At 43.6% G+C, this 26,773-nt stretch overlaps 1 protein-coding gene across 4 annotated transcripts in view; it reads right to left on the bottom strand.

The window, feature by feature from the left end:
* Positions 1-26,773, bottom strand: part of NPHP1 (nephrocystin 1) — a 135,874-nt gene that overhangs the window by 80,048 nt on the left and 29,053 nt on the right. For all 4 annotated transcript variants that reach the window (XM_077486091.1, XM_077486087.1, XM_077486088.1 and 1 more), the window contains exons 3-8: positions 26,412-26,485; positions 22,719-22,779; positions 19,492-19,619; positions 13,639-13,834; positions 11,192-11,293; positions 8,642-8,739 (exon numbers count right to left, since the gene is read on the bottom strand). In XM_077486091.1, coding sequence (XP_077342217.1) covers positions 8,642-8,739; positions 11,192-11,293; positions 13,639-13,834; positions 19,492-19,619; positions 22,719-22,779; positions 26,412-26,485 — 659 coding nt within the window. The remainder of the gene's footprint in view (positions 1-8,641; positions 8,740-11,191; positions 11,294-13,638; positions 13,835-19,491; positions 19,620-22,718; positions 22,780-26,411; positions 26,486-26,773) is intronic.

Below are 26,773 nucleotides of genomic sequence, written 5' to 3'. Positions count from 1 at the left end.
CTGGGGAGTTTTTCCAGCTAGAAAACGTCCCTGCCAAAGACTGCTAACAGCCTATGTGTGCATGGACACATAGGATAACAAGCTCGGGAGTTTATTGACTGCAGAAACCAAAAGCAGCAGCTGTAAAAATGTCCATTATTGGGAAACGTATTTAAATGAGTGTTTTTGTGCCTGGAGATTTAAATATTAAGGCCTCTGAGTACATTAATGTACCCCAATGTCCACAACTGGTTAGAAAAGACCTCTTCCATAGACACTGATGAATCACTGTAGATAATTACAGCAGGGAATTCGAGTTAAATAAAATTTGCTAGACTACAGAAAAATCCTTGAACCATTCACATAACAAATTACTTTGCTAAAGTACAGAGAGGACAGAATTTAAGTAATTGCAAAATCCTTTTCTTTAAACTCGTTTAAAGGGTGGGCAACACAGCAAAAAATATGCCAACAGGAGCAAGAGAACAGTAAAACTGGGCTAGACACATGTTCAATTGACTGCCTGAAGGACCTTATGTCTGAAGCTTGCATCAGCTAAGGCCAAAACATCTGACTGGTAGAACGCTGAAAATTAGTGCCCTGAAGAGCAGGTATCTCGTACGTGTTGGAGATCACACTGAAGTCGGATGCTGGTCCTGGGTTGGCGGTTATGAGTGCGGATTGAAAGAATTTCCTCCTGTAGGAATGTGTTTGATGGTGGAGAGTGGTTGTGGACCCTCTTGGGTCCGGGCTGCTGCCTTTTTGGTACGACCATAAGGTTGTTTTCTCATGCAAGGCTGAGAAGAAATGTGAAAAGGAGGAGCCCCGAGTATCCAAAACAATTGTGTGTTTGAAGTCGAATCAAGACTTTTATTGAGAGTACCAATGAGTACATCAAGTCAACACATTTTGGGAGAAAGGATTCCCCCTTCTTCAGGGCTGTTGCTGACTAGCAGTAAATCCCAGGACAGATGTATGTTTATGAGGTTGTCTGAAGTGGACTGACAGCTGTGGTTGCAGGGGCAGCAAACTGTCGAATAGCAAACAGGGCAGCTCCTCCTTTACTCATTTCTTTTCAACCTTACTGAAGGCGCAGTGGTTGCCTTGCAATATTGGATGCTTGACTGCAAAAAGCAGAAATAGATGTAGAATGTGTCTAGACAGGAAAAGGTGGAATCTTATCCTAAATCCTATAGGTTTATAGGCTGCCAAATTCACTTAAAAATGGTGGAATGAGAGGCAGGCTGCCCCCTATGGGGATCGTCCGGTATGACAAAAAGACACTCAGTGAGCCCAACCACATGAAAACAATGGAGATAGACCGGAAGTGCTGGGGAGAGGACGCATCTCGGCTGAGCTCCGCCGGCCGAGAATTAATCCTCATCCATCCGCCGTTCCAAGGCAAGGTTCAGGCCGGCGGGCACCTCAGCCTACTCCCCAAGAGTCCCGGGAACGTTTTTATCCCGGTATTACTGCTCCGGTCCGGCCGGGGCCCCGCGATTAGGCCCGAGGCCTGCCGCATTGCCTGGACGCCGGCCGCCATCTTGCGGCCTACAGGGACGCCGAAGCCTCCGCGCTCGCGTACCGCGGGCCGCGCGGACAGCGGTGACACGCACCCACCCATCGGGTGTCGGAGGAGCCCCCCTGAGGCCTGGGAGTGGAATTCGGTGGAGAGGACCGGTGTTGGCAGCCCGCACACTACTACTGAGGACACACTGCAGACTGAGGTAGGCGGTGGCCATCTTGGTCCACCCAGTCCACCATTACAGGCCCCTCACACTTCCTAAGGCACTTTCTGCTCCCCCCCCCTGTACTGCATCCCATCGACCCAGTATATAGAGGCCCTGGAGGGCCTGGAGATGGACATGTGATAACATACACCTTAACTGGGAGTGCATACGCGGTAGCTGGGAAAATGGCAACGTAATTCCCTAGCACCGCGCCGTCGGAACATTACACTTGGCTGATAAGGCATATTCATCTAGCATTTCTTGTCACATCTGCCCCAACTACTGCATGCGCTTTTGGGCTACCGGCGGGTATGTATAATACACCCCGGAACCGTCCCCGCAACAGATCACAGCAGAAATCCTCTCCGGTCCGTGGGAAGGCGAAAGGGAAGGGTAAGATGGCGCCCGAACCGCCGGAACCTGATGACACCACACAGCACTCTGACGATAGCCTGTCACAGTTTCCCTCTAACCTAGCCAGCCCTGTGGACACTAACTCTGATGCTTTGCTACAGAAATTCCGCACCATAGTACGGGACGAGATCACCTCGGCCTCTCGTAAACTGTCTGCTGAACTGGTGAAGGGTCTTAAGGAGCTAGGCCACCGCACTAATCAGTTGGAGGAACGGATGGACCTAACAACCACGGTACTGGAGGGTCATGAGGAAGAGGTGGAGAAACTGAATGCGGAACTTGTAACACTCCAGGACAAACTTGAGGACTCAGAAAATAGGGCCCGCAGAGGAAATTTGCGTATTCGCGGCCTCCCAGAGACCATTACGGATCTCCAGGGTACAGCTACAGCGTTCTTTCAGGAGCTTGCACCTGATATTCCCACGGAACGCCTGGAATTCGACCGGATCCATAGGTCCCTCGCTCCCAAACCAACTGAGGGCCCCCCTAGAGATGTGATTATAAAATTTCACTTCTACAGAACCAAGGAACGACTTCTCCAGGCGGCCAGGGAATTACCGGACATTCCATTCCAGGGAAACTCCCTCCAATTGTTCGCAGATCTTTCCCCGGTCACTATCGCTAAACGGCGGAATATGAAGCCCTATCTGCAAATCCTGCAAGCCAGAAACATCCGCTACCGGTGGGGGTTCCCCTTTAAACTCTCCTTTTATCATTTGGGCCGTCAGTTTCATGCCTCATCTTTGCCGGATCTGAGGCGGCAATTCCAGGAGCTACAGTTTGACCTCCCTCCTTCTCAACCCGAAGCAGCAGTGGCCCGACCGGGTCCCTCTCGGGCCCCACCGAGATCCTCACAATCCTCACAGCACGGATCCCAAGCCCTCCGCATTCTCAAGGCTCAGAGGTTTCATGAAGCCTCTACAGACGGACATCGCTAGAAAACGGTTGTCCCTACCTTTTGCAAGTTTGTGCTTTGTTTTTGTTCTTTTTCCCTGCCTTTGTACAGCAGAGAGACCTCAGCCTCTTGAACAAGCTGCGACTAACGCCACCAGGAGACTGGAGCGAGACACCTCCGACCCACGATACTGAGGAGTGGTAAGCTGGTCGGTATTTGATTACAGTCAGACTGTGCTGGTTTTCAACTTTGGACGGTAATGATCCACCTTGCCAGCTGCTGATGACTGGCAGGGAACCTGTTTTGGTCCTTTTATTTTTTATTTTTATTTTTTGGACAAATGATGCACTTTTGGTATTGACTGCCGCCCCCCCCCCCAATCGCATAGGCTTTTTCAAATCCCCATTCCCTTTTATACCCCCTTCTTTTTTCCTTTTTTTTTTTCTCCCCCCCCCCCCCCTCGCCCCTCATGGCCCTGATCTCTGTATACTGAGGCATTGTTTGGGTTCCACTTAGCTGACACCGGGTTCATGTTGATTATTTATGGACAGGGGGTCACCACATGTATTGACCTGTTTTTTTTGGGGGGGGGGAGGGGGAGGCGGATGGTGAAATTTTTCTCTTTTTGTCTTAAGTTATTGTTTTCAGTTTTTTACTAGTTCTTGGGGTTTACATCTATATGCCATTGTTGACATGTTCTTTATATTCATGGTTATGGTTTCAGTTAAGCCAAGTGGTCTCCGACGGACCACTGCACCCTCATGATGTGGTACTTGATCCGAACTAACGTTCGAATCAACACCCGACCAGGTAGTGGGATGGTTAACCCACGACTCATAGCAACCTTAATGTTACAGAGTTATTTGTTCACAGCATTGCATGACTCTACTACCTTTCCTGATGTGATATATTACTTCTTTCTTCCCTCTCTATCTTCACTGCTTCTATCCCTTTTTTTCCCCTCTGGGTTCGCAGGGCGTGTGCTCTGGTTCAAGGTTGATGGCCATTCAGTGCTGTCCCAATGACGATTAACTGGTTGTCCCTGAATGTTCAGGGCATGAACTCACCCCATAAGAGGGTGAAGATTTTTAAATATCTGCGCAAGCAACAAATTTACATTGCTTGTTTACAGGAGACACATTTTTCCGAGACCTCTCATCCTAAGTACTTCGATGCTCAGTTCCCTCAGGTATTTTTTGCAAATGCTCCCACTAAACAAAGGGGGGTTCTCGTGGCTTTTCGAAAATCTGTTCCATTTAGTTGTACTAAACAGATTGCAGACCCTAACGGACGGTACCTTTTGCTCCAAGGCACCATTCATGACACGGAGGTTACCATACTTACGTACTATGCCCCGAATGTAAATCCGGGGCCTTTCTTGACCCATGTCTGCGCCCTGCTTATGTCCCACTGCAGGGGCACCCTCCTTCTTTCAGGTGACTCTAATCTTATATTAAATCCCAAACTAGATAAGCATCCGCCCAAGAGAAATGGACAATCGGCAGGGGCTAAGAAATTTACGTCCTCCTTACTGGCGCTGGACTTGGTCGACCTGTGGAGGGAGTGTCATCCACAGGGCAGGGACTACACCCATTACTCTCACCCCCATCAGGTTCACTCACGGATAGACCATATGTTTATGCTCAGACGTCATCTTCCGTTGGTGGTATCGGCTTCAATTTTGGCTGTCCCTTGGTCGGATCATGATCCAGTGTTAGTAGTCTGTCACTCTATCCTAGATAGGCCTCGGTTTTCTCCCTGGGTGATGAATGATTCCCTTCTTTCACATGCGGGGGTGACAGCAGATATTGTTAAGGCTTCGGAGGACTACTTTCGTGAAAATTTGGGCTCGGTGCAGTCTCCGGTGGTCCTTTGGGAGGCTTATAAAGCGGTGTTGCGGGGTCGGATAATTGGTCTGGCTTCAGCCCGTAAGAGGGCTAGAGAAGCAAAGCAGAAAGAGCTTGAGTCCCGATTGGTGTCTCTATCAGAGAACTTTAAACAATCTCCCACTCCGGGCAACCGTAAGTTGCTGGAATTAGCTAGATCGGAGCTTGATCTGTGTCTCACGGAGGGCGCTGAGCGTGTATTGCGCTGGTCCCGCCAGAGGTGGTATGTGAGAGCAAATAGGCCAAACCGTATGTTAGCTAACAGACTCCGAACCTTTGCTCCTAGATTGAACCCAATAACCCTACGGGATCGACACAATGTCCTATCGGGAAACCCAAAGCATGTCCTGGAGGAATTCGCGTTTCGCCTTGCGAAGCTATACGAGGCACCAGGGGGGAGTGTGGCTCGGGGCACGACGGACTTCCTGGAAAGCCTTTCGCTCCCATCCTTAACGGAGGCTCACGTTACCCTCATGGACAGAGATATTCAGCTCTCCGAAGTTCTACAAGTAATAAAGGAACTCAAGGTGGGCAAACGTCCTGGGCCTGACGGGTATACTGCGCTTTTTTATAGGAAGCTGGCATCGGTGATAGCTCCCCACCTGGTGGCAATGTACAATTCGGTGAAAAACGGCTATCCTCTCACCCCTGATCTTCTGACAGCAAACGTGGTGATGATTCCTAAACCGGATCGTGACCACTCATCTTGGGCCAACTTCAGGCCTATCTCACTCATTAATGTAGATATGAAACTCTTGACAAAAATCCTGGCGAATCGTTTAAACTCTTTTCTTCCCCGGTTAATAAAAAAAGATCAGGTGGGCTTTGTACCTCAGAGACAGGCGGGAGATGCAATACGACGTATAGTTCAACTCCAACATATAGCCCAGACTCGCTCTCTGGAATCCATGCTTCTCTCCCTTGATATAAATAAGGCCTTTGACTCCTTATCCTGGCCCTATCTCATGTCTGTCCTACGGCATTATGGATTCGGGACTTCCTTTATGGCTTGGATGTCTGCCCTATATGATTCCCCACGAGCAAAAGTTAAATATTATGGATTTGAATCCCCCCATGTTTAATGTCAGCAGGGGAACCCGTCAGGGGTGTCCACTGTCTCCCCTTCTTTTTGTGTTGGCACTGGAACCTCTGGCGGAGGCAATAAGAGCTCATCCAGATATCAAGGGCATAGAAATAGCAGGTTGCCCCCACAAGATTTCCTTATTTGCAGACGACATTCTTCTTTCTGTCACCTCTCCTAGAACTTCCCTGCCAAATTTACACGCATTGTTGCAAACCTTTGCGTCTCTCTCAGGACTCCAGATTAACTCATCTAAGTCGAAGGCATTGTTGACTAACCTCTCTGCGGAGTTACTGAGGGACTTGCAATCGGCCTTTCCTTACCAGTGGGTCTCCTCCTTGCCTTATTTGGGAATCCATCTCACATCGACATATCAGGCTTTATATCAGGCGAATTATCCACCATTATTCACGAAATTAACGGACATGTTGTCGGCGTGGTCCTCTTTGCCTCTTTCGTGGTTTGGGAGAATAACGGCCGTCAGAATGGCGTACCTTCCGAAGCTACTTTACTATTTTCGGGTCCTCCCCGTCCCGATTCCCTCCCACGTCCTCAATACCCACCAGCGTAGGATCCTGCAATTTATCTGGGGATCGTCTCGCTCCCGTATTAATAAACAAATCCTGTTCGCCAGCAGACGTGATGGGGCCTCTCGGTCCCGAATATAAGAGACTATTATGTAGCTGCCACCATTGCTCCGCTCTCTCACCTCCATGAGACGTATCAACTCCCGCTATGGGCGGCTATTGATCTGCTTGAGACTGACCCCATCCCAATCTCTTCATTACCATGGCTCCCACCTGTACATCGCCCTAAGATAACGGGGCCTTGTATGATTCATACGCTGAGAGTTTGGGACTCGGTGAAGTACTCGGCGGGGCTGGCTTCCCCCCATCTCCCACTGTTGCGGCTTTTGCGTTGCCCGCTTTTCCCTCCGGGTCTTGATCACCCAGCGCAATTCAAGTGGTGGACCATTAATGGATTTGGCGACGTACATTCCTTGCTTACTCCCACTAGGATCTTAACATATGATGTTCTGCGCTCGTCGCATGACCTGCCGCTACGAGAATATTACAGATATCTGCAGATCCGTCATTTCCTCCAGAGTCTCCTTAAATCGCGGGACGCCCCTTACAGGTTGACGCCGTTTGAGAGCATCTGCAGATCCAGGCCCCATTCTCCTGGTCTGATATCTATGATTTACTCAGCTCTGATCTCTAAGAGGAGACCTCCAGTGCGGACTTATCATTTGCAATGGGAGAGGGAGTTTGGGAGGAAGCTGGATCCGGAGAACTGGCGGGCAATGACCCTAGCCATATCCAACTGCTCACACAACGTAGTAATTCTGGAAAATGCATATAAGGTGTTATACCGGTGGTATTATACCCCGGCGCGCCTGGCTCGCTTTGCCCCATCCTATTCCCCTCTTTGTTTCAGGGAATGTGCACAAGAGGGCACTATGGCCCATATTTGGTGGACGTGCCCGCGGGTGTGCAGACTATGGGTCAGGGTGTATGCATTGCTCCATAGCCTGCTTCGAGTAAATCTTAAAAGGGATCCGTTTGAGGCGCTCCTTGGCAAACCAATCATTGCGCTATTGCGCCTAGAGCGCCAATTGGCGCAACATCTTTTTACTGCAGCTAAATTGACAATAGCCAGAGCATGGAGAACCCCAGCCCTGAGCTTCGAGGCAGTTAAGAATCGGCTAAATGAGGTTATGGTCAACGAAAAATTGTCTTCTGTTCTTTCTGACACTCATGCCAAGTTTCTACGTGTCTGGCAGCCCTGGATCGCGTATCATTATTCTCCTAGATTCGATGTCGCTATATTGTCATTGTAAGAATCGGCTGTGCATACCCTGTGAGCCCAATCTCTTCCCCCCCTCCCCTCTCTCTTCCTCAACCCCCCCTTTTTTTTTCTTCTCTTTCTTTCTTTGCTCTTTCCAATTTACAGTAGATGGTTACTATGGGCTGTCAAAGTATTGAACGACAAGCTTCTGTTGCAGTCATGTGAACACCCGGGTCCACCCGGACACAGAAAATGTTGGCATCGTTTGGGCAACAGCCTGCTTTACTTAATATTATACTGTGAAACACCTGAACTGTGATTTGTATGAAAGCCTATTGTATTCGAATGCACTTAATAATAATAAAAACTTTTGTAAAAGAAAACAATGGAGATAAACCTCCCTGTGATGCACTGAGGCAGGACATAAGAGATGTGGGAACAATGACCAGAGTGGGATGAAAAGAAGAGACCACCTTAGGGAGAATATAAGCCATAGGCCTTTCCCTGTACTTTCTTGGATATCTTTTGTGAACTACAAAGCAACAATCTTCTATGTAAAGAAGATGAGCAGAGGGGAAGGGTTTGTATCCCAAACTAAAAGAGCAGCCTAGAGTGGCAATGTTACTCCTCCATAGATACAGAGTAGTGAACAAATATTATCATCCTAGGACAGGAAGTGTCTTATTGGCAGAATCATAAGATGCAAAAAAAATAAAAAATGTTTCTGCCACTTTACTTACTCTTTGGACAAAATAAAAGCTTAATTCATGTTATTAGATAGTGTATAAGCATACTTGTAACATTCTGCAAGGGGGAGCAAAGTGAACTGTAGTACAGCAAATAGTGAATATTACAATAATCAGTTCACCTATTTTTACTGTCAGTAGCTTCTTCAGCTGCTTCTTCCTCCTCCTCTGCGCTTTCCCCCTCATTAGGATCAGGGCTGTGATTGTCTCCACTGTATACCTGTCAGTTGAGAAATAATGAAACAAAATTATTAATAATGTGGTATTAAGGTGATCCATGAGCTTTGTTAACTATTTCTTACAATCCCCTTTTATCAAGTGCCCCCACAACAAGCAGTTTGCTATGGGGGCACCCGAACCGAGCCACAGCTCTGTGTGTCTTATCGGCCATCTCCTCATTGGCTCACAGACTTTGATTGACAGCAGCAGGAGCCAATGGCCCCTTGCTGTGTTTCAGCCAATCGGGAGGGAGAGTCCCGGACAGCCAAATCTCTTGTGCAACATCGCTGATTCGAGATTGGCTTTACAGAGGCTGCTGCACATACAAGGTTCATCTTAATCCATAGAATGCCCTTATAACCACTTTAGAGTAGCACAAAGCCGAATAGAAAAAAAAATGACCTGGTCATGAAGGGGGTAAAATTTTCCGAAGGTCAAATGGTTAATACTAATATTTTTGATGCCTAAAAAAAGTCCTGTTTTTTGTAAGCTCTCTTTTACATCCAGAGAAGACACAACTTGGCGTACTTTGTGCTTCCTAATTTTTTAACAATCGGGTAGAGTGGTGACTCATGACATATATTTGACTGGCTGGCTGGTACTTTTTGATGTTTTGTCAGTTGGTTTATGTAAGCCTAAATAACCTTCAACAAGTAACAATTATCCAATATTTGATATCCATGAACATTTTTTTTTTGTATAGATGTATTTTCATTTCAGATCAACATCCTCTTCCCCTGAAGAAGACTTTAAAGTTGAAACACGTTAGGCTTCATATAAATAACTATGTCAAAATGTTACTGTTGTTATTTGGGGCATCTAATGCCGCGTACACACGACCGTATTTTTCAGAAGACTAGGTCCGACAAGATCAGTCTGTCAGACAATCCGATCGTGTGTGGGATAATCCAATCGTTTAAAAAAAAATAAAAAATCAGACGGACCTAGAAACAGAACATGTTTCAAATCTGTCCGTCGGACTCATTTCCTATCGGGAAAACCATTCGTCTGTATGCTGGTCCGATGGACTAAATACGACACAAAGGCAGCTATTGGCTACTGGCTATTGAACTTCCTTTTTTTCGTCCAGTCATACATCATCACGTTAAAAATGAACGGACTTTCGAAAAGGACTTAGTCCGTTTGTGTGTGTGGGCAAGTCCGTTCATTCGGAAGTCCATCAGAACTCCGTCAAAAGTCCGTCGGGAAGACCGTCGGACCTAGTCTGCCGGAAAGTATGGTCATGTGTACGCGGCATAATTGTATATATTGGGCCTATTACGGCCACAATGTATTATCAGCTGAAATAAAATTGTTGATTTTTTAAATAATGTTTCAATAAAAGAAGAAGCTCATAGCATAAAATAGTATCTTTATTAAAAGCCCCAAATAATATATTTACAAAGGCAGAGCTGCAGCCAGCACTAAAGCCTCATACACACGATCGGACTTTGTACAAACTTTCCCATGGATTTTTGTACAAAGGGCATCGGCCCTGAACTTGTATTGCATACACACAGCAGGACTTTTTCAGCCAACTTTCACCAAATCATGTGGTTTTTCTGCTCTTTACCGCCACCTTTGGTCAACTTCTGTATTGTTGTCTGATCTTTTGCATTGGTTTTGAGCATGCCTGTTTGTACTTTGTAAAAAAGTCCTATGGTTTTCTGTACACACGATCAGACTTTGCTCCATTGGACTTTTATTGCCAGAAAGTTTGTCCGTTCGCACAGCCAACAAAAGTCAGATGAAAACCAAAAAAGTTTGTCCGATGGAGCGTACACACGGTTGGATGTTGCTCCAAAACAGCCAATTTGCATGTTTGTCAAAAAGTCTGATCGTGTGTATGGACCTTTAGAATACTCAGCATTCACTTTTGTATAGCCTTACTATGTCCAAATCCTGTGTCAGTGTGTGAAGCCACTCTTTCCCAGCACGTTTTGTTATCTGATGACGTTCATGATGAAGGTACACATCGAAAGAGGGAAGCTCATTACTCATTACATTACATACGCACGAACACAGGATTTAGGAAATGGAGTGGTGGCCTACACAAAAGCGAATGCTGATTGTTCATAGTGCTGGATTTTTATTTTTTTAGAAAATGCCCCCACCCCCTTTTTTTTGCACTTTTTGCTTATAGCAGTGGTTCTCAACTCCTCTCATCAGGACCCACTAACAGGTCAGGTTTGCAAGATAACTTAAATACATCACAGGTGATATCAACTGCTTCTCAGTGATTGCTGTACCCTAGTCTGCATCTCCCAAAGATAATACTTAAAATTTGGCCTGTTAGTGGGTCCTGAGGACCGGAGTTGAGAACCACTAGCTTATAGGTAGTGGATACATTTTTTTGTACCAATTTATTTGTCGAATCACTTATCACTCTTATTATATACTGTATATATGATAACATCAAGGCAACAACTCCAAAAATACAGCTAATGACTTACCTGCAAGTAGGTCTTTGGTACAAGACCCCTGATTCCCTTTGAGTTCTGAGCCACCCACCAACCATCAGGCTTCCTATTTAGAATCTGCAATACTTCTCCTTTCTGAAAACCCAGAAAAAACAAAAGATGTATGCGTCACTGCAGAGAACTGGGGACTGTATGTGCTGGGGTAAGGGCAGAAGGAAAGAATGATGTGTGTGCGCTGGAAGTGAGATACTGGGCAAAGACCAATGTGTGTGTTGGGGATGGGAGCTCAGTGTGCAAGCAAGCTGAGGGTGTCTTAGACAAGCAGCACAGCTACTGCTTTGGATAACAAGCCCAGAATAAGCTGTCTGGTTGGGGAGGGGCCATCACAAGCCTGGCTAAGCATAATTACAGATCTTACAGGCAGTGCCCACATACAGTATGTATTTTTACTTTTTTGCTGCTTGACTGGAGTTCAGTTTGGAGAGTGGTAGTAATACAGGCATTAACTTTATTTACCATCAATAATAATGATAATAATATTGATTAGTTTATGCACAAGCTTCTAAAGCACAACAATAGTAATACCATAGTAACTAGGAACATAGCAATTAAATCCTTCATATCCGTTATGTTTTAGCTCATAGGGATTCCATTGTATTTTTTAAACATTTTGGCTCAATGTGCAATAACCTGCACCATAAATTAAAGTGACATTAACTTAGCTTCCTTTTTTTTAAATTAAAAGAAACCAGTCATACTTATCTGCTTTGTGCAATGATTTTGGACAGAAGAGCCCCGGTCCTACTTTTCTCAGGTCCCCCGCCAGCACTTTTGGCTCCTCCACCCTGCCACGTGCCTGCACAGAAAGCCACTTTCTATGGGTGCATTCGTGGGGGCTTGCTCCCAAGTGTCCTGGTCTGCGTCTTTTATCATTTTGCGCACATGTTAAAATCAGCATTTATTGAGTATATTATTAATTAAAAACCCCCAGAATTGTACATATTTTTTGAAAGCAGAGGGCCAGGAAAAAAAAAAAAAAAAAAAGACGGTAGTTGGAATTTTCTATGTGCACAATATTTTCTTACCTGTTTATCTAATACATTTTTTCAGGAAAAATAAATATAATAAAATAAATTTAAATGCACACAAAATAAACTTAATATCCATTTTTTTTGTACAAGATAAAAAAGATGAGGTAGTGTAGAGCAAATAGATACCACATGTGTCATGATCGGTGTCAAAACTGTGCGCATATTAAATTGTGAAGAATTACGGCACCCAAATTATCAATAGGTGAGATGCCCCTAGAATTATAACTCTCATTCCGATGTTCCTAGTGATGTAAAACAGGTATGGTACACTCGCCATTTAAATACATACGTGCTTGCATTTTCAGGTGTGCGCAAAGCTGAGTTGCTTTTAATTTAGTTTTCATTATTTACATTTTGTTATACTTCATTTTTTTAACTTTCCACCAGCCCACAGTAGATTTACTGTGGACAGGTGGCACAGGCAGACTGGACAACATACCTGTACGTTGCTGCCTGTCTTTTGGGTTTGGGGTGTGCACACACACACCCCCTGCCGATCTGTGCTGTGATAAAGTGACAAGTGGGTAAATAAGTATACTTATTAACATGCATTATATATTTTTTAGCATTGATCACTGACTCTACACACAAGGAACATGAAAAGGCGGAAATGTGGGTGGGGCTTGTCACTAATGGAAATGTGGGCGGGGCTTGTCACTATTGGAAATGTGGACAGGGCCTGTCACTATTGAAAATGTGGGTGGGGCGTGTCACTATTGGAAATGTGTGCAGTACCTGTCACCGCTGGAATATGGATGGGGCTTGTCACTATTATAAATGTGGGCGGGGCCTGTCACTATTGGAAATGTGAGTGGGACCTGTCACTATTGGAAATGCGGGCAGGGCCTGTAACTATAGGAAATGTGGGCGGACCTGTCACTATTGGAAATGTAGGCGGGGACTGTCACTATTGTAAATGTAGGCGGGGCCTGCCACTATTGGTAATGTGGGCGTGGCCTGCCACTATTGGAAATGTGGGCGGGGCCTGCCACTATTGGAAATGTGGGCGGGTCTGCCACTATTGGAAATGTGGGCGGACCTGCCACTATTGGAAATGTGGTCGGGGCCTGTCACTATTGGAAATGTGGACGGGGCCTGACACTATTGGAAATGTGGGTGTGGCATGTCACTATTGGAAATAAGGGCAGGGACCATAAAGTTGAAATTTTGCGGTCTTTTTTTCATTTATATAATAAAAATAAAAAAATCCAGTGGTGATCAAATACCACCAAAAGAAAGCTCTATTTGTGTGAAAAAATTATATAAATTTTATTTGCCTACAGCATTGTGTATTTTTTTCCTGCTGAACATGCATCAACTTAAGAGAACCAAAACAGGTAATGGATCTTAGAAGGATAATAAATAATAAAAATAAGCATTTACATTTACCTTAAAAGTCAGATCGTCTTTCTGCTGGGCTTGAAAATCTCCCAGGGTGATGAACTCTTTAGCAGTGAGGTCCAACCCTTCTTCTTCCTCCTCATCCTCCTCCTCTTCTTCTTCATCCTCCTCGTAGTCATTGTCCTGATCCTCTCCCTCATCTTCTTCTTCACCTTCACTTTCTTCTTCATCCTCACTAGCTTCTCTTAAAAAGTCATAAAATAAAATTAAAATCATTCATTTCACAATAAAAATAATCATCAAATCTTCTTTGAAGACAGGTATTACTTTTGTTTCTGGCTTCCACATCATGGATTTAATCGTCTATTCAATGTTTATATTTGTCCAGTAACCAAGTAGCGCAGAGTGCCCAGTTTGCAGTGTTGGTTCTCTTACACCAGGGGTCTCAAAATGGCAGCCCTCCAGCTGTTGAAAATGAAGCATTGCAAAGCTGACAGTTACAAGCATGACTTCCACAGGCATAAGCAAGATGAGACTTGTAGTTTCGCAAACAGCTAGAGGGCTGCTAGTTTGAGACCCTTGCCTTACACCCTTTACTCCCTCTTTCCTGAAAGGTTAAAACTATTCTGTTTCCTATGTAAATAGAACTTAAAAAAACAAACACAATTGAGTAAGTCCACACGCTCGAATCAAGCCACCTATCATAGTACAGTGGGGGAAATAATTATTAGATCCCCTGCAGATTTTGTAAGGCCCCTTTCACACATGCGGATGGTATGTCCGTATTTCATCCATCCGTTTGCGGATGAAATACGGGCATACATTCATCCCTATGGGATAGCGGGTGTCTGCGGATGAGCATCCGCAGACACCCGCGATTGTCCGCCTCCGCAACTGTCCGATTCTGCAGACGGAGGAAAATCCTATTTTTCTGTCCGTCTGCAGAGCGGATCGGACGAACACGGACAGACGGTCCGTGCTCGTCCGATCCCCATAGAGGAGAGCGGAGAGCTGACAGGGCGGTCCATGCACAGTGTGCGGAGACCACCCTGTCCGCCGGCGGCTCAGCGGGGACAACGGAGCGATCCCCGCTGAGCGAGCGGATCATCACGGGGCGGATCATTACTGATCCGCCCCGTGTGAAAGAGGCCTTAGTTTGCCCCCTTCCAAAGAAATGAAGGGTCTATCATTTTTATCATACGTGTATTTTAAATGATAGAGACAGAATATCAACCGAAAATCCAGAAGAAAAAAAAAACACGATACAAATGTTATAAATTGAGTTGCAAATCAGTGAGTAAAATAAGTATATGATCCCCAAGCAAAACATGACTTAGTACTTTGTGGAGAAACCCTTGTTGGCAAGCACAGAGGTAAGACCTTTCTTGTAGTTGATTACCAGGTTTGCACACATCTCAGGAAGGATTTTGGTCCACTCTTCTTTACAGATCTGCTCTAAAACCTTAAGGTATCTTGGCTGTCGCTTGGCAACTCAAAGTTTCAGCTCCCTCTGTAAATGTTCTAAAAGGATTAAGGTCTGGAGACTGGCTAGGCCACTTCATGACCTTAAGCTTCTTCATGAGCCACTCCTTTCTTGCCATGGCGGTATGTTTTTGGGTCATTGTCATGCTGGAAGACCCATCTACAACCCATCTTCAGTGTTCTGGCTGAGGGAAGAATGTTCTCATCCAAGATTTTACAATGCATGGCCCTGTCCATTGGCCCCTCAATGCAGCAAAGTCGACCTGTACCTTTAGCAGAGAAACAGCCCCAAAACATTATGTTTCCACCTCTGTGCTTGACTGTAGGAATGGTGTTTTTAGGGTCATTTTTCTTTCTCCAAACATGGTGAGTCGATGTAATGGCAAAGAGTTCAATTTTGGTCTCATCTGACCACGGCACTCCCTCCCAACCCTTCTCTGAATCATTTAGATATTCATTGGCAGACTTCAGACGGGCCTGTACATGTGCCTTTTTGAGGAGGGGGACCTTGCGGGTCCTGCAGGATTTCAATCTATGGTGACGTATTGTGTTACCAATGGTTAGTTTGGTGACTGTGGTCCCAACTGCCTTGAGATCATTCACAAGCTCCTCCCGTGTAGTTTTGGGCTGATCCCTCACTTTTATCATGATTATCGTTATCCCACGAGGAGAAATCTTGCAGGCACTCCAGACCAAGGGTGATTGCTGGTTATTTTGTATTTTTTCCATTTGCGAATAATCACTCCAACAGTTGTCTCCTTCTCACCAAGCTTCTTGCTGATGGTCTTGTAGCCCATTCCAGCCTTGTGCAGGTCTACAATCTTGTCCCCGACATCCTTGGACAGCTCTTTGGTCTTGCCCATGATGGTTTGAATGAAAGAAAAACATTTTGTGGACAGATGTCTTTTAAACACAGAACGAGTTGTCATTAGGAGCGCCTTCCTAAATTGACAGGACTAATCTGTATACCACATGTGCACATACTGTAGCCAGTCTGCGAGAGCCAGAATTATTGCTGGTTGGTAGGGGATCAAACACTTGTTTTACTCATTGAACTGCAACTCAATTTATAACATTTGAATCATGTGTTTTTTCTGGATTTTTGGTTGATATTCTGTCTCTATCATTTAATATACCTCTATGATAAAATTATAGACCCTTCATTTCTTTGCAAGTGGGCAAACTTACAAAATCTGCAGGGGATCAAATAATTATTTTCCACACTGTACTATGGTATTGTTGCACACTATACAGCGGTTTTGAGCATTTTTATTGTGTATAGCAGGTCTAAGCTGAAATTCCATATATTACATTAGAACTAAATTATATGGTCTTCCTGGTCATTACCAAGGGATACTAATTAGCTTTAGAGGTAGAATTATATCTGTGTTCGGTATGGGAGGCATAAATATCAGAATGTTGGACAATCTACCCTTTATGCCGAAGATTATAGTGGCCGGTCTTGGCCCTACAGTGGAGACTGCAGCCCAATTTCTAGTAATAGAAAAAGTATAAAAAAAGAGGGCACACCAGCCTAGTGCATTATCCCAAATAAATGTATTGATAAAAACAAAGTAAAAACTACTCACAAACATGTGGAGAAATATTGCTTCTATGAGCCACCTATCAGAGGCAGTCAAAGGCATTGGCAATGAGGCAATGTTTGTTTGCTGTTATCAAGAACCGTTCTCTAGTTGTACTTGCTTAATCATTCATGATTGTCCTTTGGACTGTTTTGAGTCCTTTTTGTCAGAATTTCCTGTGTTAGGCATTGCTACTTGCAACCTTTATGCTGAATGTTCTGTAATGTAGGCAGGGGTCAAGTCCTGGGGAAAAAAGTGTGGGAACTCCCACCCAAGATCCACTCCCCCACCAAAAAAAAAAAAGTAGGACATCGGGGCATATCAGGGCACGGGGCACATGGCACATCGGGGCACATAGCACATCAGGCCACATTATGGGGCACATAGCACATCAGGGTACATGGAACATCAGGGCACATTATGGGGCACATTATGGGGTACATAGCACATCAGGGCACGTAGCACATAAGGGCACGGGGCACATCAGGGCACGAGGCACATCAGGCCACAGGGCACATGGCACATCATACATCAGGGCACATTATGGGGCACATAGCACATCAGGGCATGGGGCACATTAGGTCACAGTGCATGGGGCACATAGCACATCAGGGAATGGGGCACATTAGAGCACATCAGGGGATCTTACTAGCCAGCATGCAGAGTAGCACAGGAAGCATCCGTCTGTAGTAAGTTTTCTCTCGTGTCACGTAGCGCCGCTAGCTCCCCGGCGGCCCCTCCTCTCTTCTCGTTGATCCCAGATGATGTCACAAGCCAATGGGGATAGACAAGAAGAGAGGAGGAGCCACCAGGGAGCAAGCAGCGCTGCGTGACATGAGAGAAAACTTACTACAGACAGGCGTTTCCTGTGATACTCTGCATGCATCTCGACATTCGGCTCAGGCGGCTCTAGTCCTGCATGGGGAACGGCGTTCCTGCTGTGAAAAAGTGCAGGGATGCCGTTCCCACGTATTCCTGCAGGACTTGAGCACTGAATGTACGTCTTCATACTACTTTGTATCGTTTTTTCTAATTGTAAACCTAATGAAAACTATTGAAAAACATATCTGTTTGAAAAGGGAAACATGGATGACTATCATTCCATGTTTATGTGTAAACTGTTATTCAAATCAGCTACATTTTTCATCCCATGCACTCCATGACATAATAATCTCACTAGTTCCGTTAAGTTCATCCATTAATGTTGGTAATTAGCTAGGAGGGTGATTATCAGTTAAGCCTACAAAATGGCTACCTTAACTGTTGCATGGGTGGCAGGAATACCTTACACCAACTATCAGATCAACTACACCAGTGGTCTCCAAACTGCAGCCCTTTGCTAGCCTTTATCCGCCCCTTGAGGAACTATTCCTTCCACTGACACCAACTGTGGGGCATAATACCTGCCACTGACACTAATGATGGAGCACTATTTTTCCCACTAGTATCAATGATGGGGCACTATTCCTTCCACTAGTATCAGTGATGGGGCTCTATCCCACCCTAATATCAATGATGGGGCACTATTTATCCTACTGATATCAATTATGGGGCATTATTCATTTCACTAGTATCAGTGATGTGGCACTATTCCATCCGACACCAACAATGGATCGCCATTTCTTACACTGATACCAAACGTGGGGAACTATTCCCCCCACTAATATTAACGATGGGGCATTATTCCTTCCACTAGTATCATTGATGGGGCCCTATCCCTCCCAACAACGGATCACCATTTCTTCCACTGATAGCAAAGGTACGATGGTACTATTCTTCCCACAAATATCAATGATGGGGCTCTATTCCTTCTACTAATATCAGTGATGGGGCACTATTCCTCCCACCGACACTAACAATGGATCACCATTTCTGCCACTGATAGCAAAGGTGGGGCACTATTCCCCCCACTAATATTAATGATGGGGCATTATTCCTTCCACTAGTACCATTGATGGGGCACTATTCCTCCCAACACTACCGATAATGGGATACTATTCCTTCTACTAATACCGATAATAAGCCACTATTCCTTCCACTAGTATAAGTGATGGGGCACTATTCCTTCCACCCACACCAACAATGGATCATCATTTCTTCCATTGATACCAATGGTGGGGCTTTACTCCTCTTCCTACTGACCACCAATTCTGAGGCCATACTTATTCTCACTGTTGCTGGGCCTGGAAAATTTTCTACCCACTGACCACAATCTGGCCTCCTTAAAGTCTGAAGGACAGTAAACTGGCCCTTTGAAATGTTTGGAGACCCCTAAACTATACCATCCAGCTACACATACAGTATCTTCACTAATTTGTCCTATGACCCTTCCAACTGCCCATCTCTAACTGCCACCAGCTTGCAGGAAAATTGCATTCATAAGTTTTAATTTGTAAAACTGACTTTATTTGCAAAATTACTTTTGTTTTCTAAAATAGTAGGATATATTATTTGAAAATTAGATTTTTATAATTAGGTAAAACTATTTAATATAAAGGGGCAGCCTACGCAAAACTGAAGTATTAATACGAATACTCTGTTGATGTGATATCTGTGCTTTGAGCTCCTGGGTCTGCACATGTGCTGTGCCCGTTATGATGGTTCCCTGCTAGACTGTTTATTCATTTTATATTGCGAAAGATGTAAGAGTAGTTGCTGATTCACACAAAGTTGGGTGGGTGCATGAAAACTTTTCAGTAACAAACTAGGTAGTAAAGCCAGCAGTACTGGTGGAACTGTTCCCCTAAACCGTTGTATACAGTATCCGCCTAGTCTATATACTGTAAATCACAAGCCTATTACCTATAAAGTACTTTAGTCAATCTATACAACGTACTTTAGATCTCCATCACCCCGAGATAAAGCCTTGGCAAGATTTTGCAACTTTTGAGACAGCTGTATCAGTCTACGATCTTCATCTTCTTTTCTTTGATCATAATTGCCAACAGGAGCAGGTTCATCAGCCTGACAAAATGGCAAGGAAATGAATAGATAGACATTGTTATTTTTCCATTTTAGAGGGCTTTAACTTAACTATCTGAACATTTTATGAATTATATATATTTTTAACTTTTTATTATTATACAGCACAACAGTTTGGATTCAGTTGTACTAAAAATAAAACCAAACTTCAGGCAAACAGATATTATTATTATTATTCAGGATTTATATAGCGCCGACACCGACAGTTTATGCAGCGCTTTACAACATTGGGGCAGACAGTACAATTACAATACAATTCAATACAGGGGGGAATCAGAGAGCCCTGCTCATTAGAGCTTACAATCTAGGAGGGGGGGGGGGGGGGTCAGGTTATAAAAAAGGGTAATAGCTGTGGGGGGTGAGCTAATGGAGAAAATAGAGGAAAGTTTTCAGGGATTGCCTAAAAGATAAGTATAATGTACATATATGGGGCAATTAGCATTCTTAGATATAGAGGTCAGCAATGGCAACCTACACTCTTCATGACAAGTTTCCTTGAAACATAAAAAATGGCAGCAATTAAAGTTGAACTCCAGGCAAACCGTTAAATACACAGATGAAATGTATATATTTCAGTCTGAGAAAGGACAAAATAAAAGACCAAGCTTTTCCAGAAGGAAAAAACAAGGAAGAATGAGAAATCCATAAAATGACAAATATCCATGTCTAGGCAGTATAAGAGTGTTTATCAGCTGTTTTTTTTTACTCTGGTGGAACTTTTGTTTGTTGGAGGACCACCCTGGTCCTCCAGAGTAACAAGTACCTCATCCCAGTGGAATCCTATTTGTGTCTATCCTTATGCGTTTCTGGCCATTATAATCTGTGGCCCAAATGATCTGATAAGAGGCGCACTGTAACAACTACCGCTATCTGGTGGTGGAGTTCACTTTTCCCACATACAGATGACATCTTCTGGAGCATTTTGCACAAGGGATATTTCATGATATGTTTTCCTGTTATGGACTATGTTTTATAATTTTTTGTATGCACTTTTTTGCACAATCTGCACTTTTTAAAAATGATTTGCACTCTTCATAATTTAGGTGCTATACCAATTTTCAGTGATATGTCAAATGACTGGCATCTTGCATTGGTGATAACTTTTGATGTTTGTATTGCTTTATTTATGTAGTGCTGCTCTTGTGGGTGCTCTTCTGCTTAGGCCCCTTTCACACATGCTGATGGTATGTCCGTATTTCATCCATCCGTTTGCGGATGAAATACGGACATCCATTCATCCCTATGGGATAGCGGGTGTCTGCGGATGAGCATCCGCAGACACCCGCTATTGTCCGCCTCCGCAAATGTCCGATTCTGCAGACGGAGGAAAATCCTATTTTTCTGTCCGTCTGCAGAGCGGATCGGATGAACACGGACACACGGTCCGTGCTCGTCCGATCCCCATAGAGGAGAGCGGAGAGCTGACAGGGCGGTCCCTGCACAGTGTGCGGAGACCGCCCTGTCCGCAGCCGGCTCAGCGGGGACAACGGAGCGATCCCCGCTGAGCGAGCGGATCATCACGGGGCGGATCTTTACTGATCCGCCCCGTGTGAAAGAGGCCTTAATATATGGGAGCTGTTTTAACTGCCAAAGAATCTGTACTTTTGGCCATCCAGTACGGATATATTTATACAACTCTGCCACACAGGACAGTTCTGACCAGCAGGTAAAATTATCTGATTAAGTTCTGCCAAGGTTAATAAACACTTGCAGTTCTTGTACCTCCTTCAGCCTGTGAATGGACAGTGAAAAAAGAAGCAGAAGTCTGATTAGCTATTTTTTCTTGCTCTTTTGCTTTCTCTGCCTATCAGCATGCTCCTTTTTTGTACATAAGTACTGCAGCATAACTGACTTGCTTTTCCCATTCCCCTGCTGAGCTCTGTGGTGCAGTGTATTTCATGAAGCCGATACCTAGCTGAATTCAAGTACATATACAGCTTGCACAAGAAAATAAAGTTAATGAAACATTAATACAAAAATGCATTTATTTGTGTCTTTTATTCTAACTGGAGCTCAACTTTAACGTTCTTCGTTCAGCCATTACTGTTTGGAAATGCATTCCTAAAGAGCATAAATAGTTAGAAATGGACACAAATTATTATTTTATTAAATTAAAAATAAGTTAAGGCTTAGAGCTCTTCCGCATGGAGCCAAGTCTTCTCCGATCAGCATCAGCATACCCGATGAACATTCCAACTTACTACTGCAGTGAACTCGAATATGCACATTCAAAGCCATATCATCATTTTTGGGCTCGAGGAAGTATAGTAATACTGTGATATACAACTGCACTGTATGCAAATTTACTCCACGTTACTATCTACAAACTAATCATCAAAAGTCCTTAGTTTGAAGAGTAGGTAGAAAGGAGCACCCAGTGTCCAGTAAATATAAGTTGGAAGGAGAGTTTTTCAAGGCATTTATTAAAATAGCAACAAGTTTAACAAGCCAACACGTTTCCTAGGAACAAAGTCTCCCCTTCTTCAGGGCTGTTGCTACATGCAACTATATGTGGAAGAATCTCAAACAAGTGTGACTGTTGCGCAAAGTTGGGACGGATGAATGTCTGAGTGTCGGCTGTGCTCACTTTTTGAGATTTCTAATAAACATCTTCAAACTCACCTTTCAACTTAAATTTACTGAAAAATGGGTGCTCCTTTCTACCTACTCTTCCTAGTCCACATGTGGAAATGACTATAAGGCCATACTCAAAAGGTAGCAGGCCCCAAAGGGGGGCCATCTGTCACTTTCTTTTAAGTTGGGCACAAATTGTTGGAAGGGAAGTCTTGCTATTGGCCTTTGTTATCACCCACCCAAGACCAGCGACCAAGTGAGTCAGTCCAGTATGGTATCCAATTCTAATAAGCTTAGGTTGAAGGAAAATATTCATTTCAAATTGCCCCATAAGACTAAAGTTCAGTTCAATGGTATTCCACCACAGAGATCTGTCTATTAAAGCTAATATACCCCTAAAAAAAATTGAAAAAAAAATTCACCCCAAAAGACCAACATACCCTCTTTCCAGAATGGAATACCTGCGGCATTATCTGAATGCCAAGTTTGCCTATTTGCTTTTCTTACCTTTTTTAAATTATGAAGTGTCTCTCTGTTTGTATCCACCAAACTCTTCAGGTGTACACTTCTACATAAAAAGAATGATAATGATGAATATAAGTGTAAGGACAATGAAAGGTAGCCAACATGCATACACTGTCACTTGGCAATCAATAGGAAAAAGCCTAAAGTATGCACCAACATAAGCATAAAACATGGACATGACTGCAAGAGGGCTGTACAGCATACATTTGGGTGTAATTCTCTGCCTGGGAGTCACAGGTGCAGCATACAGCTTTCTGCCAAACAACCTGTCAAAATCAATGACAGGCTGAAATACACAGAGTGCCCTACACAGATATACACACATCCGAGAGTTACTTGTATTCAGGAACATATACAATGCCCCTAAGGCAGACTTTATTCATTCAGGGTAGAGTATACGATGCTTCACATAAGTAAAGCTCAGATGTGTGTATATTGGTGTACAGCGGCTGCGTATTTCAGCTTGTCATGGATGTTGATAGGCTCCAGGCAGCTGGCTGGATGATGCACCTATAACTCTCAGGCAGAGAAATACACCTGAATATATGAGGGGTCTTAAAGTTTCCACACTTTTATATTTTCGTTGGAAATGGTGAGGGCAGGACGAGTAGTAATTGGTCATGTCTGAGAGTGGTATGTGACTAGTCTGCCTGGCAAGCCGTCTGACCTTGCAGTTTAGTATAGGAGTTGTCATGCTGTGGAGAAGATGGCTGCGAAACTTAGCAAAAAAAGTGCGGAAACTTTTTGAAGAACCCTCGTATATGCTAAACGGCCCTCTGGTGGCCCTGTGCATGTACCATAAAAGGCATTATTGAACCAACCGCCAGAAAGTGCAAACACTGATGATTTCAACGACCCACATCTCATTTCATAATAAATTCAGCTCAGCTACAAATGTAACTCAGTATTTTATATTGTATATATAGTAAATAAATGCAAAGAAGATATTTGAAAAAAAATATGTTTATCCTCTCATAAGTCTAGGCTTGCTTGGCCTTTTAACAATGACTTGGTTGAGGTCCCAGGCTATGAACAGAAGAAGAACAGATATTTAAAGAAAATTTCAAACAGACAGGTCTACTAAGCACACTGCACGCATTTTAGCAAATATCATTTTGTTTTCCTCCAGCTTTTGTTCTATGCCTACAGCAAATACTACCTTGAGAAAGACCTTTTTTTTTATGTTAATTGGAGGTTGTGCAGGAAAGAGGAGAACAAAACTTAATAGTATTACAGCTTACCAGCCCTTAGAAGTGGTGGCTGCCTTAGTTTTATTTAACATTTGTTTCTTTTCTTTTAAACTGGTAATCCTGCAATAAACTCACTTCCTGTCCTTGGGTGACAACTGTACTGAGCAGCGTTGTCACTCTAGCACAGGAAGTGTGTTAGGACTACATTAACACCTCTCTCTCGTATCCATAAACAGGGGGAGGTGTTTTTTAATCCACAGAGATAGTAGAGAACAATGCTAACTGATATCAATCACAAGATTTTGGGCTGGATGGACAATCATTTTATTATGCACCTATTAAACAAATAAAATGGAATAGCAGGCCAAAAGGGAGCAAGTAAGAGAAATGATTGTTATAGTTTACAAACACTTTAACGTGATACTAAAGTCATTTTTTACCATAAAAAGAGCTTATACTTAACTGTTATGTGCAACAATCTTGCATTGGAAGGTCACTTACTGCCTTTTCTGGCAGTCCCTGCTGGTGTGCTGTCAGCTATTTTTCTCTTTCAGGTGCCTCCTGTAACAAGCTGGGTGCTTAGGAGATACTTGTGTGCCCTCACACGCCAGGCTGTATGCATTTATAGAGACACACACAGTGCAGGTTAGCCACTCCCTTCTCACAGGAGTTTGACTGACTGCAGCAGGAGCCTACTATTCTTAGTGTATGCTGTAGATCCGGGAAGAGAGAGCAGCACTGCTGCAATGGGGGACTACACTGGAGCATGAAAGGACAAAGGTGTTAGGGGGGGGTGTGAAGCAGGAAAAGTGGTGGGGATTTTTTTTTTACCTTAATGCAGGAAATGCATTGAAGTTTAACTAAAGGCAAAACATTTTTTTTAGCTTTGGATAGAGTGGAGAGGATTTTCACTGAAAATAAAAGAAAATCCCACATTTTGGGCTGTCCCCCAAACAAGAATAAAGGGTAAATGGAAACGCTAGTTCTGGTGACCCTGCTGACAACAGTAGATTCCCTTCCCCAGGGGAGATTTTCCTTCACTTTCTTTTTTTGGCTACTGGATAGGAAGTGAAGGGAAATCTCCCCAATGGGACACAGACAGCAAGAAAGAAAAAAACAAAGCTGACAAGGAGCATAACCTTTTCTCACTTAATCAAAAATGAAAAAAAAAAAACATTTTGAGTTTATAACCACTTTAAGTGCTAATTCTGTTCCAAAAATTTGTAAATCTTTCTTTGCTGTCTCCCCAAGATTCCAGGTGCAGGGGGTTGCAAATACACAGAAAAGCTGTTGCATATGCATTATATTGTCAAATGTATTGGGATACACATGAACTTTAATGTCATCCCAGTCTTCATCCTTAGGGTTCAATATTGAGTTGGCCCACCCTTTGCAGCTATAACAGCTTAAACTCTTCTGGGAAAGCCGTCCACAAGGTTTAGGAGTGTATTTCTGGGATAGTTTGATCATTCTTCCAGAAGCATATTTTTGAGGTCAGGCACTGTTGAACAAGAAGGCCTGGCTTGCAGTCTCTGCTCTAATTCATCCCAAAGGTGTTCTATCGGGTTGAGGTCAGGCAAGTCAAGTTCTTCCACCCCAAACTCACTCATCCATATCTTTATGGACCTTGCTTTGTGCACTGGTCCAAATCATTTGGGGGAGGCGGGATTATGGTGTGGGGTTGTTTTTCAGGGGTTGGACTTGGCCCCTTAATTCGAGTGAAGGGAACTCTTATGCTGCATACACGCGATCGGAAATTCGGCAAGCAAAAGACAGATGAGAGCTTTTGGTCCTAAAATGCGTGTGTATGCTCCATCAGACTTTTGCTGGCCGAATTCCAGCCAGCAAAAAATTGAGAGCATGTTCTCAATTTTTCAGTAGGACGAAAAGCTCTCATCGGTCTTTTGCTGGCCGAAATTCCGACTGTGTGTACGCGGCATAAGTGTCAAAAAGGGTCAAAATGTGTTTAGTAAAGCTTACCATAGATTTTTGCATGAATGTTCTCACCAAGATTGCGCATGAAGTCCTGAAAAACTTTGTTCCACTGCCATGTTGCAAATTTTAACCCTTGGCTTCAAAATGGAAGGAAGTAAATGTGATTCCGAATGGGAATCACATTTACAGTTAGAATCTTGTTCAACCAGATGAAGCATGTTTCATCCTTATTCAATTTTTCTTGTCAGTGCAGTCAAAAATGATTTGACCACAGCTGTTAAAAAATGTAAAGTCTCGAAAAAAAGAGCCATTTCCAAACAAAACTCTACAAGTGTATTGCCAGCTTTACTTTCCCTGAAAAAAGAAAAAACACTCCCAACTCCTGTTCACTTTACAGTCTACACACTATGTATATTGATGCCTTTTTGGAACAAACCTAAAAATCCTATACTGTGTCACAGAATGAAGAGCCAGCATGTTTAGTATTAAGCTAATCTTTACTGTTTTAAGTTGGACTTCCTATTTCAGTTAACATCCCACAGGACAATACCTTTGGTAGAAATCCTTTCTAATGGAAGGGTCTGAAGAATCCTTTTTTAAGGTGTCATTAAGTAGATCTTCAAACTAAAAAAAATAAAAATAAAATAGGGTTTATAGCAAATTATTAAGGCTAACCGAAATACAATGACAAATAAGTAAGGTAATGTGTAATTATATAAACAAAGATAGAGATAGAGATGATAGAGATGGACATGATAAAGATGGAGATGATAGAGATGGAGATGATAGAGACAGAAGAGATAGAGATAGAGATGATAGAGATGATAGAGACAGAGGAGATAGAGATGATAGAGATGATAGAGATGATAGAGATGATAGAGGAGATAGAGGAGATAGAGATGATAGAGATAG

This window comes from Lithobates pipiens, unplaced genomic scaffold (genome assembly GCF_037356315.1).
Source record: "Lithobates pipiens isolate NorthernLeopardFrog02 unplaced genomic scaffold, aLitPip1_a1.2 Scaffold_18, whole genome shotgun sequence".
Classification (NCBI taxonomy): Eukaryota; Metazoa; Chordata; class Amphibia; order Anura; family Ranidae; genus Lithobates; species Lithobates pipiens.
This window is presented reverse-complemented; position numbering and strand designations above follow the sequence as displayed.